Below are 19,373 nucleotides of genomic sequence, written 5' to 3'. Positions count from 1 at the left end.
AATCTACGGAGAAATTGAGCTCCTAACACAGCCAGGAAGCCTAATGCAGCAGAATGTTATCAGCTCAATGCCAGTGCCTGCCTCTGCAGGCCTTTGCCCCCCATGAAATGCCTTTTTAATAATACATTTCCAAACAGCCAGCTTGTTCCGCCTGTACGGTGCTACATGTCAGAAAAGTCACAGTGGAACCCAGAAGGAAACAGAACAATAAAAATATTTTTTTTCGGCAGTCTGCTTGGTGCAAACTGATTTCTTTTTTTAAATACTAGTCATAAAACAGCTCCTAGTGCTCTACTGGAAATATAGTACAGTAATTCAAAGCACATGTTCAGGGACCACATCTTTCTTATGACGACCAAGGTTGTCAGGAGAAGCAACACGGTTAGGAGTTCAGACTTTTCCGTGAAAGGAGACTAGCCGCCCCCTGTGCAGTGTGCACTGACCTGCGAGGTAACAGTACTTCTCTAGCCGAAAGGCCATATAGATTTCACCCTGTTAAGGCATGTGTATGTGCATGCATGTCTAGGCAGTGAATAGACGGCTGGTTCCCCCTGCATCCAGCACACACTGTTCTGGGTCCCTAGCAATATACCAGCACTCAGCAACATTCACTGGTGCTTTGACTTTGGCATCCAAATCTTGATGCTATCTGCAGCTAGTGGACAGAACACCACTGTCCCATTCACTGGAAACCAAATCATCCAGTTAAGTGTCGCAAATCATCCCTTTAATGTCTTTGTGAAAGTGAGCCCATGCTGAGTAATTTATATGATGCTGCAGAATCAGTAATGTACAGTACCTGGCAGAGAGCAGTACTCTTTCCAGGTTAAACTCAGTCAGGTACTGGATCACTGGGCCAAGGCAACAGATCACGGGAGTTTCCATGCTAATCACACTGGAAAGAGACTGGGATTCTGCATAAGGTACAGAAACAGGCAGGTAAAGAAATGGATAAATACATTACATGAGAGTACAGGCACATGTCACCACATGAGGAAATGTCCCTCCATCTATCCATCCATCCATCCATACATCCATTTTCTATACCCACCTGTATATACAGTAAATAATAATGATTCAGAAAAAATCCTACATTTCGGAATCACAGGAAAGAAATAAAGAGGGAAAAATTGGGATATGTAACAGAACACAAAAGGGTTAATGTGCTAGGAAAAGAGAAAAAAGGTGTGGTGTCATTGCGGGCCTTCAGAGAACCTGGCATCTGCTTCCTGCAGAGCTCCCTCTGCGTCCCCATGTAAACGCTCCGGCTGCGTCACACACACCATGTCACGCCACACAAAAGCCCAGAACAATGTCATCACACCACATCAGACAAGGACGGCTGATAAAAATCTCAAGGAAAAAAGAACACAAAAAGCTATACTTCCCATGAACCCAAAGCAGAAAATGGCTGGAATATGACAAAAGAGTCTGATATAAAAGAAAATAATATGATATATTGCCATGTAACTAGAAGTGTCCAAAAAACCCATTTACGTAAAAATGACATCATGGTAACTTCCTTTAATATCCTCCCTCCCTCCCTCTCTATATATATACACACACACACACACACACACACACACACACACACACACACACACACACACACACAGTGGTACCTCAGAACCATGAGAAATAATGGAAAACCAATTAATTGGTTCCCGGCCCCAAAAAATTACACCTAAATATGTTTTTTTTTTTTAGCATTAGCAAAATGAACCGGATAAAACAAGAAGAGCATATACCGTATTAAACACATCTAAGCACATTTATCAAAACAGTCATTTGTAAAGTAAGAAAATAAATGTATCCAAACAATGTGTAAAGTTAAAAAAACAATGTGTCCTGCCCCGATCGTCCGCTCCTTCTGTGTGCCACGCCCCCTCGTTAACCCCGTGTGGAATCCCCGTGTGATCAGCTGTTTCTAGTTGTTTTCATTAGTCCTCTGTATTCAGTCCGCGTTTCAGTTCGTTTCCCCAGTCCGGTCATTGTATTGTCCGTCTAAGTTTTGCCTGCCTTACCTGTAATTAAACCCCGTATTCCCCAATACCCTGACGTCTGCGCCTTTGTCTCCGTTCCGTCCCAGCTTGGCACAATATTATTACAATTAAACGTATTAATATTATTATTAATATTAAAATAATGAATAAGAAATTTTTATTTTTAAATGTATTTTATTATATAATAATAATTACTGTTACTGTCTATCATTGTCTAAATGTATTTTTACTGTCTAAATATATGTATTCAGTCAGTGTAAACATGCACGATGCTATCACAGCGAATGTGAGGCTGAGACTGAAGCGTTACCCTTTGTTTACGCTGAGAGTCAGCTGACTCATTTCCCCGCGCGTACAAGTTATCTTAGGTCGCTGTTCACGGTTTGACTTCTGAGATTCAGATTGAGCTCTAGGTAATTTTTTTTCCGAACTGGTTGGTTCGACTTTTAAGAAATTTGAGTTCTAATGAGTTCGAGAACTGAGGTACCACTGTATATATACACATACACACACATACACACACACACAAATTACAATCCTCAAGTACAGAACTAGCATCTATCGTTCAACACTCTATACTCTAGCGATGAATCGTTTTAGGTCAGATTTGTTTAGAAAACTGAAAAGAGTTACAATTTCTCTGATCAATATTTTCAATATTGTCAATCTTCGTTTGCTTATCAACATACTAAAAATATCATTTCTATACTACAACACGAACATACTGTACAGTCCCCTACCAAATTCCTTGGTAGTACTCCACAGTATGACCAAATATGTATTGAAAGCGCCAGTTACAAATTAAATATTAATCATGCTACTTTCTAGAATCCTTCTTCATTACTTGGAAACACAACTAAATTAATTGTTATTAAGGAGCCCCAGGAAAACATGCAAGGCATGGTTCATGGAAACGGAAAAGCAGATACTCTTACTGTAGGTAGCTGAATTCTGACACATTTCCCTAGACCTCACTGTCTGAATATGGGACAGGATCAGCTCGATGCTGCCTGATTAACTATCTAATCGGCTCTAAAGGAATCACTTCCTTTCTTTCTCAGCACTTATAAACAGATTCACAGAAATCCTTAAAAGCATAAGCAGCAGCATTACCTCACCATGTTGAAGGTGAGGTTTAGCCACTCATACAAAAATAAACAAGGGAGGTAAGTATAGAAGTATATGTAGAAATATAATGTTGGTAACAGTCATTTCTATATTCAAACACTATCATGGGGTATTAAATTAATTTTCACATTCATTTGTGCAATTTAATCAACACAAACTCCAGTTATGAAGACAATGAAATTAATTACTAGTCACTAATTATCCACCCACCCAAAACATTTTAAATAAACTGTAAACACTAGCTGACCCCTCTCCCAAGTGAAACATACAATGTCATAATTTCATACGAAAATCACCAAAACAAAAAAATAATGATTAAAGTCTGTGACCCACCTTCACTTATCTCTGATTCTTGACAGGACGAGTTTGAATAAAAATCTGTAATAATCTGCAGGGCACTGGAGAACTCAAACTGGGAGCAATCTCGCCTTTCGATACGAATTCGGTCATCAGCCTGCACACTGGAACATGAAATATTGCATGTGTTAAAATCATTGTTTTACATGTGATTTCAAACATGATTTCAATTTTATAAAGCGAGAAATTGCCCATCTGTTTTTTTTATTTTATTTTAAAGTCACCTATAATTTAGATTGAAAATTAAGTTTTGAAAGCATTTTTTCAAGACGTGATGTTAAGGGGGACAAAACACAGTCAACAAACAGGACACAGTCATTGCTTCTGGGAAACAATGCAGGTACACCATGAACCAATGGGAGGCAGATCAGCAGCAGGGGGCAGGGTCTGGATTACCTTTCATCCCCAAACTAAACACCTTGCTGAGATTTAAACAGTGTCAACGACCGAATTTTGAACCATGGGTGTTCATGTGCTAGGTAAAAGCCCTGAAAGGTACTGTATGCTGCCTAATGTTCTCTATAAAGAATTAATTTTGGGCTATTTTGAGTTTGCCTTTCTTCAAGGATCATCATTTCCATTTGGTATTTTAATTATTGAGTAATAAAGCTCATTAGCTGGTTTGACCCTGCTGCCTTGTGCCTTTACCCCGCAAGCAGATTTCAATTGCAGATTCAATTAAAATCAGTGACTATTATTTCTAAAATAAACATATTCTAAAGAACTGCAGTTAGTTTAGATTTAATCTTAGATGCAGTCAATGTGTATCACCTGCATGACCAGAGATTGGTCTGTTAACAGTATTTTCTTGCACTTCATACATATCCTATCATAATAGCATTTGAATATAAGATGCCTCTTTCATTACCGTTTCATTAAATGAACCCTATTCATCAACCTTATTCATTGTTTTCATTCATTCAGTCGGAGTCCAAAAACTGAAACGGCACTTATTGCTTTTTCCTAATCCAAACCAGACTGTACCATGTGCTAAAATTCCAGATCTTGCTTTAGACTTACAATTAAAGAGGATACAAGAACAACAACATTTAAAATGCTCTTGCAAAATGGAGTCAGACACTAATTATTGGACTGATATTCCATCCGTCCGTCCCTTTCTCCTCCAAAGCATTTATCTATTGAGGCTTGTGGAGGACTGGAGTCAGTCCCAGGCCGCAAGGGGCACAAGGCAGGGGTACACCCTGGACAGCATGTGATAACTTAATAAATGAACTAAACAACCAAAACACTGTGTCTAGGAAAATGTTTTCAAAATAAGTAAACCAACACAATATTTAAAATTCCAAAATCCAGCATACAGCTCCCTCATCCTGTATGTGCAAACAGGTGAAATTAATTATTTTAATTCTTCCCCCAAGACATCCAAATACAAAATAAAGCCATTATTCTATGATTCTCCCCCTTAAACTACAGAAAATATTTCTTTAATTGCAGATGTACAACATCTAGGTCACTTTTTAAGATGATCATGAATCCCGAATCTTCAAATATTACCTAACAATCAACAGAGAAAACAAGATAGTCAATACAGAGAACTGTATTCATGCTTAATACTGGACTTATCTTTACATGTTTCACTAGCTATCAAGACTAAAACTAGTATCGGCTTAATCAAAGTATAAGCTGCAAACCAAATTACATTATTACTATATTTAAATAAAACCCACTGCAACTTAAGAAGACAAAAAGGAAGGAAAGAAAGGAAAAAGATAACGTCATTCTCATTTTTCTTGTGTGAAAACTGGAAATGTCTGCGGTAGCAGTCAATATCCTACTTTCTGTAGATGCATACAAGACTGACGACGCTCACTGGAATGATCCCAAGTATATTTTCAACCAATTTTTAATATATTAATAAAATGTATTATTGGAAAAAATTACTCATAGGGCTTTACATCAAGAAGCAACACTGAGCAGCAATGAATTACTGCCTGGGAAAGAGCCAGAGTGCTGAATTATTACAAAGAACCTGCATTAAATATGACCTACCAACCTCCCTCATCCTTTCCATTCAGCCATCCATCAATCCCATTGGTGTTATAGATAGTGTGCCCACCAGAGCCTTGTGTCTCTGCCATGACTCCGCCTCCTCCACAGCCTTCTCCACTCTCCATTTCCTCCCTGTCCTCACATCAATGCCGGCTGATGACACCTTACAGTCCCTAGAGTCCCTGTACTGTAGGGCTTCTCGTGTGTGTGCCACCGTGAATTCTTCAGTGAGGCCACTGAATGGTAGCTGGAGGGTATTGCTCAACCCATACAGTGTTGCACTGGTAAGGCTGCGTTGAAGTCCCAGCCATTTCCGAAGACAGCCACTGATCTTCCTTTCAAGGGACTCAACTGCTGAAAGAGGGACTGCATAAACCAGCAAGGACCACAGTACTCGGGGCAGGATAAAGTGCTGGTTGATCCAGGCTTTAAATCTACCCGGCAGACCAGACCAATCAACATTAGTGAGCCACGTACCAAGTTCTTCGGTGGACTTCTGGATGGTAGCAGTGTCTTTCAGGCTTGAATCGAACAGCTTTCCCAAGCTCTTGTCTGGCTGCTCTATAATGGATGGTATGACCGATCCAGAGATTGCGAACTGGTACTTATCTGTCACCTTTCCCTTCTTTAACACAATGGACCTTGACTTGGAGGAATTAAAACCCATCCTTGCCCAAATGAAAAGTCACTCAAGACTAGAGCTGGGCGATATGGCCTAAAAAGAAAATCTACGATTTTTTTCACAATAAATCCGATTTTCGATTTTAATCGATTTTCCCCTCCCCTACTCAAAATCAAACTACAGATGAAAAATAAATGGTTCAAAACAAGTTTTAACTTTATTTTGTTTTTTTTTACTTTAGAGTTAAAGTGCAATCTGACAAGCCAAAAAAGATGCTTGTGAGATGGCAGACCACGCCATTGTAAACACTTTTAGAAACTTTAAAACCTTTTAGCATGTTAATGAATCCCGACTTTTCCACAGTATGTATGGGCACCAAGTCTTTTGCAATATACATCGCGACAGCGTTTGTTATCGCCTTCCACCGTGCCCCATTCTTATCATACGGCACACAGTTCGAAAACCTGTCAGGGACGGTTGCTTGCTTAACTTTGGATGTTGTGCTGGTGCTGCAGGTACAGTATTCATTTCGCTGGGAGCTGCCCTTCTCCCACTTCGCTGTGCGCCTCTGCTTTAGGTGCTGGAATAAATTTGTTGTGCTGCTTCGTTTTGTTGCAACAGTTTTTAAACAGACTTTGCAACGTGGACTTCTTTGGTCTGTGTCCGACGGTGCAAAATCGAACCATTGCAATGTTGTTTGTCAATCCGCTACAGTGTTTGGGTGCCCCGCGCTAATGTAAGCGTGAAGAACGGTGCGTTGCATTAGTTATGCTTTTGGCGCTCGCGTGTGAAGTAATAAAATTGATTTTCATAAAAACACATCGTCCTGAACTGTAAATTCGAATTAATCGATAAAATCGATTTATCGCCCACCTTTACTGAAGACCTTGTAGGATCCACCTGCTCCCTGGGACCGATGTTGTACTGATGGTGAGATCATCCATGTAGGCTCTTATTGGGGACTGTCTTACACTGGCCATGGTCAGGGGCCCACTGCATTCTACCTCGGCTGACTTGACCACCATGTTCATGGCAAGGGCAGAAAGAATAGCACAGATGATATACCCTGTTATTATTCCTTTGCCAAGACGGTGCCAGTCTGATGTTTCTGAATGAGAAGTGAACCTCAATCTGTAATTATTATAATACTCCAGGATCAAGTCCTTCACCTTACTGGAACATGGTGGTGGTGTAGTGCGAGCTCGACCAGCTTGTGTGGTTTGGACCCGTAGGCGTTGGCCAGGTCCAACCACAACACAGCAAGGTCACCTTTGTTCTCATGAGCTTCTCTGATAAGCTGCGTGACTACACCAGTGTGTTCTAAGCAGCCGGGGCCTGCAGGAATCCCACCCTTCTGGACTACTAATCAAATAATTCCAGAAAATCCTAGTATACCACAGGACCTAATGCTTGTCCACGTAATCACCTAGCAGTTTTTTCTGTATATTAAATAATTATTGTATTATATATATCAATCAATTTTCAAAGGTATACTAATATAGTAAAATTAAACACCTTCCTGAAGTATGACCACTACAACATTGTCAGGTTCAAAATACATAACTAATCATTTATCTAGCAGTAAAACCAAAAGTATAATTACGAGAAAAGAGCATCAAGAGCAGACAATCCCATTGCCTGGAGGCTCATCAAGCCTCTTTTCCTTAAGACAGAGCATATTCTATTAAGAAAGCCACAATTTAAATACAAGTCTTAATGTTACACACCTATTTAACTGACAGCTAAATTGTCCATTTCCACAAAAATAACTGATTATATGCTTTCAGCATACGAACTCACAGTTGCAGTATTTTGTTGACCATTCATAATTAATACATAATTTATAATTAATAGAGAATTCAGTACTTGTTCCTATCTCTATAATTCTGACTGATAAACACTATTTCCAAAATAAAAACTGAATAAATAAGCTAACAATAACAACACTAATGCATAACTCATTATTTCCTACTTACAGAATAATTGTCTGAAATGCAGTAATTCCCATGTGTCCCAGGCAAATGGAATTAAATGAGTTGAATATATTTGCAACCTAATTTGAAACCTACGTTATAAAGACGTATTTGTTTGGAAATGGTTATAACAAGCTCAAGGATTTACATTATATTTGCTTACCACAGGAAATATACATATACCTGTAAGATTAAGCTTAATGACTTAGCAATTTCTCTGTAAATTTTCTTCCACAGTAATGCAGACAAATTAAAACTGTTTAACAGTAAGACCTGCATAAGGTACCATGATTATGTAGCCAGTAGTTTAGACAAACTATAGCATGTAACAAAAAGTTATTAGTTCTATATACCTAAGGCACCGAACAGCAGAAAAAAGATGCAAGAGGAAGTGAGAATGCAAGTAACAAAACACTAAATAACAAAAAAATAAAACAAAGGGTGAATTAAAAGTAAACCAAAGAATTAACCGTTTTTTCTAATTATTTAATTCTCAGTTGTTCCTGTGAAATCCATCAACATACAAGTTGATAAGACACTTTTTTTGGAGCCAGCATTCCCAGGCAAAATAGAGGTGACATATCCCAGCCTCCCCTCAGCACACAGCACGCACTCACTGGCATACAGCACGCACTCACTGGCATACAGCACGCACTCACTGGCACACAGCATGCACTCACTGGCACACAGCAAGCACTCACTGGCACACAGCACGCACTCACTGGCACACAGCACGCACTCACTGGCACACAGCAAGCACTCACTGGCACACAGCACGCACTCACTGGCACACAGCACGCACTCACTGGCACACAGCCAGCACTCACTGGCACACAGCACGCACTCACTGGCACACAGCACGCACTCACTGGCACACAGCACGCACTCACTGGCACACTAGCAGATCTGTACATGTCCTGTGTCAGCACTTCTCATGGTGATGACCTACTTCTCCCATGACCACACACACACAGCCAGGTGGTTCATCTTTATTATACCAGCAGGGTGCAGATCAAAGTAGTGCGTTCAGTGCCCAAGCATCAGCAGGAAAAGGAGCAGAGGGCAGCATTAAACCCTGTCAGACTCACCCTCTTTCACTGGTAGTACTAATTACTTTGACCAGAAAACTGCAGCCCTTGGGAAGCCTCCTTACGTTTCTGTTAAAGCCCCCACAGTCCACATTCAGCCAAACGATTTTTCCTGAAATTGACAAAACTGCATCCTGTGACTTTTACAATTTCCGCAGCACATGCATTTTCATTTATCCCGAATCTTCTTCACACTTGCCCAGTTAAGCACATGCCTTCGAAAGCTACGGTTGGCATAATTAACCAGTGAGCTTAACTTGCTGGCTCCCTCAGTATCGTAATTCTTTTCAGCCTCGCTGCTGTTTTCTCTTTTGACTGTTACTACAAAACAGTAAACGGACTGAATCACCTAAAGGTCCCTTTGCTATCACCTCATCCTAAGTCATACCATTTGCTAATGAGTTCTGACTAAGAGTGGTGACAAATCCTGCATGCATAAAGTTCATTTCTGGAAAAAAAGCATTTTATTACTATCATACAACTTAGACATTTTTAATACCAAATCTAGTACCCGTTCTTGGACACATAGTTTCTTCGCTTTCTTTGACTTTTTATTGTCATTTGAGTACAACTTTATCAATGAGTACTTTCAGAAACAATGCTTGTAACTAAAAACCAGTAATCGCTGATTCTAAGTCTTCCCTGCAGGACTGGGGGTTTGAATCTCTCTCTGAGTATCCTCTGGGTACTTCAGTCTGCACCTGCCGTCCAATGATATTAGGCTAAGGTGAGTCATTACATTTTCCATTATGTCTGACTGGGAGCGTGTGCCCCCCCATGATGGGTCTACTTATTCCATATGCTTACTAAGATGACCCTGTTTAGGATAAACTGTCCAAAGATGGGTGGATAATCACTGCTGTTAATATAAAAAAGAAAATAACCTGTAGAAAACTACAAAACTGAAGTGACAAAAGTCATTTTAGAAGATCAAATGGCTTCTTGTGTTTAAACCCCTGGCCAACTGCCAAAGCACTAAAATGAAATGGAAATTAAACAATCACTCCCAAACAAAACAAGAAGCAGTAAGCTGCAGTTAATTAAAGCAACCTCCAAACTCTCTGGGGGCCAACAGCTGGGAAGGATTTGGCAGCACATTAACACTCTCTCGGAATTAGCCCCCGGAGATTCAGACTCCTTTCTGAGCCAATCGACGTCAGAACTGTCTGTTCGATTCAGTTTAAGAAGAGCTCCATAAAACTCCCTGGGTACCGCCTGTGGGAATTCTAAAGAGCATCATTGTTAATACCCTACCTTTCTTATTTGCCAACAAAAAAGTACTGAACCTGCTTATCTACAAAGCAATGATAAACAAAGAGAAAGGCACTGATAAAAGAAGCAGAGATGGTAACCTCTTCCATTAGCACAGACCCTAGTCTCTGTCATTTCAATTTCTGTCCTTCAGTCCTTTTCCATCATAAACCTTTTTGAATGCTAAACACTTTTTTCCCTCCTAATCACACAGTCACTTCCTTTTCAGCTCACGCTTGCCCCCCTAACAGAGCAACGCAATTACCAGCCATTCAGCAAAAAATATACTTCGGGGAAATCTTATCCAAGTCAGAGCAGAAATGCTTCACAAGGAATGTTTTATTTTTTATCGGATTAATGCATTTTGATCAGAAAACTGTCTGTGGCGCTTTTCTGCACCTCAAGCGGCAGCGTTCATTAAGAGCCACATGAATCTAACGGATGCTTTCGCAACAGTCTCTCATCCACAGGTCCTTGAGCCTCCGTCCTTGAGGAAAGCTGTGCAATGCCGCCTTTTGTCGGAGGGGTCGCGCCGGCTTCGTCTCGCTCGCGCTCAAAGGAACGCGCCTCGGATGAGATGTACCCACCCCCAAACACTCAACAGCGTAATATGAAAAGGTTTGACGCTGTAGATCTCTTCCTCCTGTGCTAACACGGAACTGCATCTTCCAGAAGACAAAGCACAGCGTTTCAGGTTCTCTGGGCGGGCTCGCTCTCGACAAAAAGAAACATTAGCACATTTCACGCAGTCTGTAAAGGGCCAAGTATATGAGTAATATTTCTACCGTCAGATAAATACAGCTGCAGTTTTATCACCATAAGGATTCAATGGAAGTTCCCATAAATAAATAAATGAATGAATGAATGATTGAATGATTTATACAATAAGCCCAGATTCACCCTCTGACAAAAATGGTCTCATTTGCTGATAGGTGCAAGTTCATTTGGCAAAAGGCTTTTCCTGATATTCCCTTAGCTAAATGATAATGCATGTTGGGGGAAGCATTTTCATTGGTAATTATTTAGAATTCTGCCAATATATTCACTCTGATGATCATGCTTTGAGACTGGATAAATTTGGATAGACTCCATATGATAATTATAATAAAACAGAGAAGAAATTATATAAATTACATGAGTAACACAAAACAAATTTTAAACAATCATAAAAAATGTTCAGTGACCTATAGGTTTTGACAGGGATTTTCCGCAGTATTTATTTAGACATACAAACATATATCTTGTAGGATCTTACTATAGATGTTACTAATCCCTATTTGTCCAACTGAATCTTATTTTGACATCAGGTTTCATAATATTACTGGTTAAGGAAAGCAACAACCACTATCGTAAAACATAAAATCATTATCACCCATAGAATTTATATATAAACTTGTATGCTTGACATTCCAAAGAAAATAGTTGCGAACCACTGACATCTAGTGGTAATGCTGTGTTTATTTTCAGTATAGAAGAAAATCTGCCAAAATCCATGAAGCTTCTTCTGCAAGATGTACTCTACATGTACTTATGATATTTGAATGTGTTTGCTACATTCACCATACTTTTTATCATTTTATTTTAGCAGGTAGCCTACTAGGGAAGTCAGGAAATGAATCACTACAGAGAACACACAATTCAAAGCAAGATTTTATGTCACAGAGTAGTTCTATTGTTATAATGGTAAAGATAAAGGTATCTTTAACAATTAATTATTTAGTCAATGCGAGGTTTTTCAGGAATGCATTACTCATGTTGTAGTATACTATACTAACTGTATATAGTGTTTTCAAAGGTTTTCAATGTTTTATCATGAGACTGAAATTAAGACAGGGCCCCCCAGGGAAATGTCCTGGTTCAAATCTTACAGTATTTTTTGTGCTGAACTCAAATATCTAATCAGAATTTCCATAACACACAAGGGTTTTGAGTGATACACAATTAACCTCTATGATATTTGTATATTTACCGTATATGTACATGGAGGAAGAGATTCATCTAAGAGGTAAAAGTCTGATTTTCTACTGTACTTGGCCTCAGGAACATCCCTCAGGGTCCAGCAGAAGTCAACAAGCATACTGGGACTCTACTTGCCTTGATATTGTTTTTCCATATCAAAAATTTCCTGATGACATATCCAAACGGGTTATAGCCTGTAAACTCTGGCAAAACAGACTTATAGTCCTTTGTGCCCTTCTGTAAAGTCTTAAAAATGTTCATAAATAGAAACAAAATCACTTTCCTAAATTAAATTTCAATATATCCATATATCCTTAATCAGAAATTATATATACAGTGGTACCTCAGAACTCGAACTTAATCCGTTCAGAAGTCCGGATCGAATCCTAAAAAGTTCAAGTTCTGATCGAATTTTCCCCATGAGAAATAATGGAAAACCAATTATTTGGTTCCCGGCCCCAAAAAATTACACCTAAATATGTTTTTTTAGCATTTAAACACAAAATGAACCAGATAAAACAAGAGCACATACTGTACTAAACACATCTAAGCACATTCATCAAAACAGTAATTTGTAAAGTAAGAAAATAAATGTATCCAAATAATGTGTAAAGTTAAAAAAAAAAAAAAAAAAACAATGTGTCCTGTCCCGATAGTCCGGCTCCGTTTTGCCTGCCTTACCTGTAATTAAACCCCGTATTCCCCGATACCCTGACGTCTGCGCCTTTGTCTCCGTTCCATCCCCGCTTGGCACGGCAATATTATTATAATTAAATGTATTAATGGTTTATTATTAATATTAAAATAATTAATAAATCTTTATTTTTAAATGTATTTTATTATATAATTACTGTTACTATCTATCTTTGTCTAAATGTATTTTTACTGTCTAAATATATGTATTCCGCTAGTGTAAACATGCATGATGCTACACAGCGAATGTGAGGCTGAGACTGAAGCGTTACCCTTTGTTTCCGCTGAGAGACGTGCTGTGTGACTCATTTCCCCGCGCATACAAGTTCACGGTTCGACTTCTGAGATTCAAATCAAGTTCTAGGTAAAAAAATTTTTAACTGGTTGGTTCGACTTTTAAGAGATTCGAGTTCTAATGAGTTCGAGAACCGAGGTACCACTGTATATCAATACAGCCAAAAAATGATGCAACTCAAAAACTATGAGTGATAGCAAAATTCTGAAATCAGCATAACATAACAAGTACATCAAAGACACCCTGTAGTTGTTCTGTGACAAAATCTTTGCTGACCAGTGTAATCAATAGAAATATATTAAATAACTGAATTTCGGTACCAGGCTCCTTTAAGTATTTCTTTTTAAGAGAGTATGGATGTGACACGCTTTATTGAACTGCTTTTCATTCTTAGAAACACGCTAACTTTATGTGTCTTTGGCTTACCTGGCCGATGCGATTCCCCGCAGCAAGCGCTCCGTCTCTTCAGAGACGTCGGTAGGTACCAGGACCTCCACGGGCTGGACACGCATCACGCGGGTTTCTAGTTCCGCACGGGAGGGCCCGTCAGAGAAACAGTCCAGCATCACATCTCCTGTGCAGGGTTGCACTGCCTGGACCAAATACAAGACCACAGAGATTTAGTAAGCTTCATCTCTCTATCCTTACTGGCACATCATTGTCAGAGGAAAAAAAAAACCAAAATCATTGCTAAATGATAATTTCATTGTTCAATCAATTATAATTGTAAGCATCCATGCAGAGAAGTGTCAACAGTTGATTCATCTAATAAGCACAACAACAAGAACACCATTAGTTTGCTCCACTACTGACTATACAAATACAAAACTCTAACACTAAACTAAGAAAAACAAATAATTCTGACTTTTCCCCCCCATTCATAAATTTAACTGTGCGACTAGGAATCATAACAGAGCCCTTGTGAAAATACTTGGTAAGGACCTTATAAAAGGTTATAGAAATAAACAAACAAACAAACAAACATGCAACGGATGAATTCAGATGAAACACGAGGAACACAATGGCTGTCGCATGTGAAGAAGGAGGCCGTACCACAAGCCCCACTGTCAGCTGCTTCTTCACGCTGTCCCAGCTCTCACTCACACACATCAGGTAGCTGTTAGGGGTATCGACCACATCTGCAGCTTCCTCCAGGTCTCCTGGCTTCAGCAGTGGGTTCATATCTGTGTTTATAACTGTCAAGGACTACGGACCACACCAAACACAGCAGTAATATTAACCGGTGGGGGGTCTATTTGGATACTCCCTGCATTACAAGTAACTATACAATGTAAAAGAGGGAAAAAAATATATTGTTTATAGAAATACAACTTATGACAGATTTAACAGTGGTTTAGTGGTATTGAAATGTTTGATGTGACATCAACATTTTCTTCCGGAAGATGCTTTGAAAATAAATTATTCAGAGGATACCTTCCCCAACCAGGGTGGACTTGGTGTACAGGGCACTGAGTTGGCGCGTGAAGAGGGAGCTCCTGTTAGTACCAGAGGCCTTCAGGGCGGTGGTCTCCGTCTGCTTCACCACGCCCACCTGTGCTTGGGACCCCATGGGAGCTGCGTTTCAGAAAACTCAACAGCAACTGTACACCCGAGTACCATTGTGTGTCAGGTAGGAGTCTGTCCCAGTGACTGGAAAGTTCCTGGTTCGAATTTTGTGCCTGGTAGGGTAATCATACCAGTATCGGGCCCTTGAGCAAAGCCCTTATTCCCAAAGACTGCTCTAGGGGTGCTTGGGAAAAAAATCATGGAATGGAAATCATGCTGGTCTATGCTGTCTATTTTTAGCAGGTATGTGGCTTATACACGGACCACAAAAGTATTTAAAAAATAATTTGTTGGGTGGAGTGGGGCAGTTCTGTGGGTTGGGAATCAGAATGTTGCTGGTTCAAATCCTGTGGTCGGCACCATTGGGAGTAGATGGAATTCATTTTGGATTTCAGTTACATTTAATGAATCCTTTTTTTTACTTGCATCCCCATATTCCTACATCGGAAAATTCGATTGATAACCAATAAACTTTTTTCTAATATCAGGTGCCGGCAGTGAAACTTGCCAGGAGTTAATATCGGAATACGATAAACCATTTTTTTTTACAGAGCACTCTAAACCAGCATGCTGGTGGAGCTGGTGGACCAGCATAGCTGTACTGGTCTACCTGCACATGAAGCTGGTCTACCAGTAATATTTCATTAATGATGCTGGTCTACCAGCAGCAAAACACAGCATATGCTGGTATAAGCATTACGCTGGCCATGCTGGTAAACAGGTCTATGCTGTTTATTTTATGGTTTTGATGTCTTCATAATTATCCTAAGATGTAGAGAATAGTACAAATAAACCTGTCTATAGGTAGGTGTTTCCAGACTTATGACTGGCACTGCAAATATTAAAATGTTTATATTAGGCTATATGTTGCATGTCTGGCATCCCTTGTATTTACCGTAAATATCACAAAAACAGTTTAGTTTAAAATAGAAAAACAAAACATAAAGCCTGATTTTTTCTTTTCCTGTTTTTCCTTTTTCCTGTTCTGATTTTAAAACAGAAAAACTAAAAAACTAACGACACACGGATTCCTACAGTACCTCTGTCTCAAATAATGGATACTTTAATAAGCACAGAATTACACACAACCCAATCCATCAACCATCATGAAGATCAAGTTCAGAAGGAGAGCAAAAGTGAACAATGCAGAAAACAAATATAACTGAATGTGTAACTTAAGTACTCCTAAAAATGTTATGTAAAAATGAGCATAAATGGCTACAATCGTAAGCATAGGTCAGGTTCTTTAACAGGGACGATACTGGGCACGAGTGACTGACCTTGTAACCCTGGGATACCAGACGCCGAACATGAACAAACAGACGGTGCGTGGGGATACTGGCCGTCATGAAGTTATGATCCATGTGGCAGAAAATGTTCAGTTCCCTTGCTGCAATCTATGACAATGCAAGAAATTCAGCAGCATTTACTACCTAGCAGACAACTGAAAAACAAGGGCCACCTTCAACGACTCTTTAGTAAAATGTCAAGTTCTTGCATCATCGGTTTATGAAAATACTCTAGTCAGAAATACTCCATTTTCTCACCTCTGCATCTTCCCCAAAGAACCTGTACTTATAGCCACATTCAACACACAGAAGGACGTCTTTGTGCTGCCCCTTGATGTCCATGAATTGTTGCTCCAGAGGAGTGTAGATGCTTTTGGTTCTCCTGTTGATGCTACTGCTGTCGCTGGAATTTTTCTGAGCAGCGCTTGTCCCTACGGTACCTCCACTGCTCGAGCTGGCAAAGCGACTCAGGGTAAAGCCCTGTGTTTCATTCCAGACATAAACAAAAGAGAAAAAAACAAACGGAAAGAGTAAAGCAACTGCCTTTTAAAAATACTACAATGCATTACGCAAATCCATCATCCAAACTGTTTTGCATGTGATGGCTTACACGATGATCACTTACACTTTTGGGTGTAAAATTATTACAGTAGGAAACTACAAAAACTCAATTTGTTAGTTTTGTTAACATTTAATGCCATGCCAGCAACCTGGGCTATATTCATGGCGAGCAAACGGACAGTAAAACAGATTGAACAAATAAAAATAAAAATGAAATTGTTACAAAGCAACAAAACAATATAAATAAGATATTTAACATTAGTTTTCAATAAAATAATCTTTAAAAGCCTCTGGCTTGACTTTACTGAAAACCTTAGTTCCAAAAGGACTCAAGCAACTGAAAATTATACCAAAACTGTATAAGACTATTTGGATACATGGACTAAAACATTTGTGTGAAACAATGGACAAGTGGCATTATGGTGTGGTGATCATACTTCTTGTTTTGCAAATGTTACTTGTCATTTGAGAAATGCTCCAAAGCAATTGAAAAAAATCGTAAACAACACTCTGTTACTACCTACTTTCCAAAGGATGGCACTGCAAATATTACAGGTGCAGAATGGGCTACTTTTAGTTTCCAATATAAATAATTTCCACACAGATGAGATGTCCATAGTTTGTAGTTTCAAGCTATTTGCCTCAGGCTTACTGCAGCATGTGATGCAATGTGCTCAACTGACGTAAATTAGGTGGATGTGGGAAATTACATAGATTGGGCTTTGGAGTGGGCTGTGGGAGCTGATAACAGTCAATTTAAAAATGCCTGGATCTTTGATATTGGCTGGGGGCATGACGGTTACTAAGATTTACTTTGAATATGCTTTATGAAATTTTCTAATTTGATGTTAGAAATCTGATATTCTTACACTGAAAAGGGTGATATTCTTATTATTGGTTCTAAACACTTGTAAGCATTGTATTCAAAATGCACTGGTTCTGAATCTACATATTTTCGGACATCCCTACCTGATTTTTTGATGATACACCCAGACTCGTCTCCTCTTCCTCTGGCTTCCATCCCACACTGTTAGATGGTCCCTCTCCATGTCCCACATTATGGCTCTCACTCCCACTACCTCCCACCATCAGCACAGGGCTTCTGTTGCCCTCTGGTTCTCCAGGGCACCTGAAGCTTCTGAGCCGGTGCAAGGTGACAGACGACAAACTGCTTCTAGAGTTGACTTGCCCATCACCTTCAGCCAGACAAGATTAAATCATTCATTCACTGGGGCCGTGAGTTGTCACTGAAACCATTTCAGTACAAGTTCATTTATACCAAACCAAATTCAATGGGGCTACACACAGATAAACATGCCTTGCATCCAATTCCCATAAGCATATACCCAGTACGGGTCGCAGTGGGTCTAGAGTCCATCCCTCAGTAAGTGAGCTGGGGGACACTTAGAATGCAACAGAGAGCATGAGCTCACGCACGACCAAAGGAAATTCACACAAACCCGGGGTAAACATGCAAACTCCACTGCAAGCACTACACTACATTTTGACAGCTGTGCAGGATCTCTCACCTTCAATTCTGTCACTGCAGATTGCGTTATCCTTTTCCCAGTCATGGGAAATCCGAACCCGTTTTATTTGCGATCCACCCTCATCCTCACACAGTTTCTTCTTTATCCCCTTTACCCAAATTCAGAAAGGCAAAGTTAGTTGGGTGCACTACATCAGCCAACTACTTGCTTCTGTCGATGCTCGGTGTTTGCTTCTTAATTCACGTTTTACTAAGATCCACCGAACAGGTTGCTTTGCAGAAAAGTTTGCAAAATGAATAAATACAAATGTAGTAAACAGTCATTTAAGGCTAGTCCTCTTTTCCACGGCTAAAGTGCAAGCTAAAATGCAACCAATGATCATTTATCAATGAATGTTCATCCTCTAACTAAAGTTAGATTTTAGTTTTTGAATGGGAAGCATGATTTTTTTTCTACGTCGTTCGTTCATTCATTAAATATTTCAGTTCCTTACGCACAATTATGATACAATGAGAATGAAACGCTTCTGCTAGCAACCAGTTAGTTAATACTTCAGACACACCGCCTGACCTTGCCTCCGAAGTGCTTAGCGGCAAAGCTGTGTGCATCTGCTGCAGAACCATCCCCTTCTGTTTTCTTCTTAAATCCGCTAAAGAATCTGCTAATAGAAGGCTGTACGCTAGATTTTTTGTTTGATTTTGGCATGGTGTAATTTACTTTACAGTGTTTAGCTATCAGCTATAATGCATGATAGTACACATAATTATTACATTCATTTGACTTTTATAAACAGGTCTTTGCTCCGTCGCTGCATGGCTCGTATGGCGCTGGCGTGACGTTTCAGGTCAGGCATGCGCAGTTGCACCTGCTCCTAAAGTGACATATCAGTTCAGTAAATTGGGATATTGTGTACATCATATCTTTTTCCCCTTTGGTCACAATAAATTGCTTACAAAATGCTTACAACCCATAATTACGTTCTAATGAACGATCAAATATGGATAGTTATAGATCAGTAAATATAATAATCTGGGGAAGTAGACTAATGTAAGATATTCAAACATTAAACTAATGTAAGACTAATTGTG

General features: G+C 39.5%; 1 protein-coding gene across 4 annotated transcripts in view; it reads right to left on the bottom strand.

The window, feature by feature from the left end:
- The window catches only part of msh3 (mutS homolog 3 (E. coli)), a 78,842-nt gene extending 59,707 nt beyond the window's left edge, over positions 1-19,135 (bottom strand). For 3 of the 4 annotated variants that reach the window (XR_011989235.1, XM_023824059.2, XM_023824060.2), the window contains exons 1-10: positions 18,856-19,135; positions 18,325-18,433; positions 17,765-17,991; positions 16,493-16,714; positions 16,226-16,342; positions 14,814-14,931; positions 14,433-14,563; positions 13,806-13,972; positions 3,465-3,592; positions 800-914 (exon numbers count right to left, since the gene is read on the bottom strand). Coding sequence is in view for 3 of the 4 variants with exons in the window: in XM_023824059.2 (XP_023679827.2) it covers positions 800-914; positions 3,465-3,592; positions 13,806-13,972; positions 14,433-14,563; positions 14,814-14,931; positions 16,226-16,342; positions 16,493-16,714; positions 17,765-17,991; positions 18,325-18,433; positions 18,856-18,990 (1,469 nt within the window). In the remaining variant the exon portion in view is untranslated. The remainder of the gene's footprint in view (positions 1-799; positions 915-3,464; positions 3,593-13,805; positions 13,973-14,432; positions 14,564-14,813; positions 14,932-16,225; positions 16,343-16,492; positions 16,715-17,764; positions 17,992-18,324; positions 18,434-18,855) is intronic. The other variant, XM_023824061.2, reaches the window with a different exon arrangement.
- Between the last annotated feature and the right edge of the window lie 238 nt (positions 19,136-19,373).

Source organism: Paramormyrops kingsleyae, chromosome 2 (genome assembly GCF_048594095.1).
Source record: "Paramormyrops kingsleyae isolate MSU_618 chromosome 2, PKINGS_0.4, whole genome shotgun sequence".
Classification (NCBI taxonomy): Eukaryota; Metazoa; Chordata; class Actinopteri; order Osteoglossiformes; family Mormyridae; genus Paramormyrops; species Paramormyrops kingsleyae.
The sequence above is the reverse complement of the archived record's forward strand: the minus strand, read 5'-3'. Positions and strand labels throughout refer to the sequence as shown.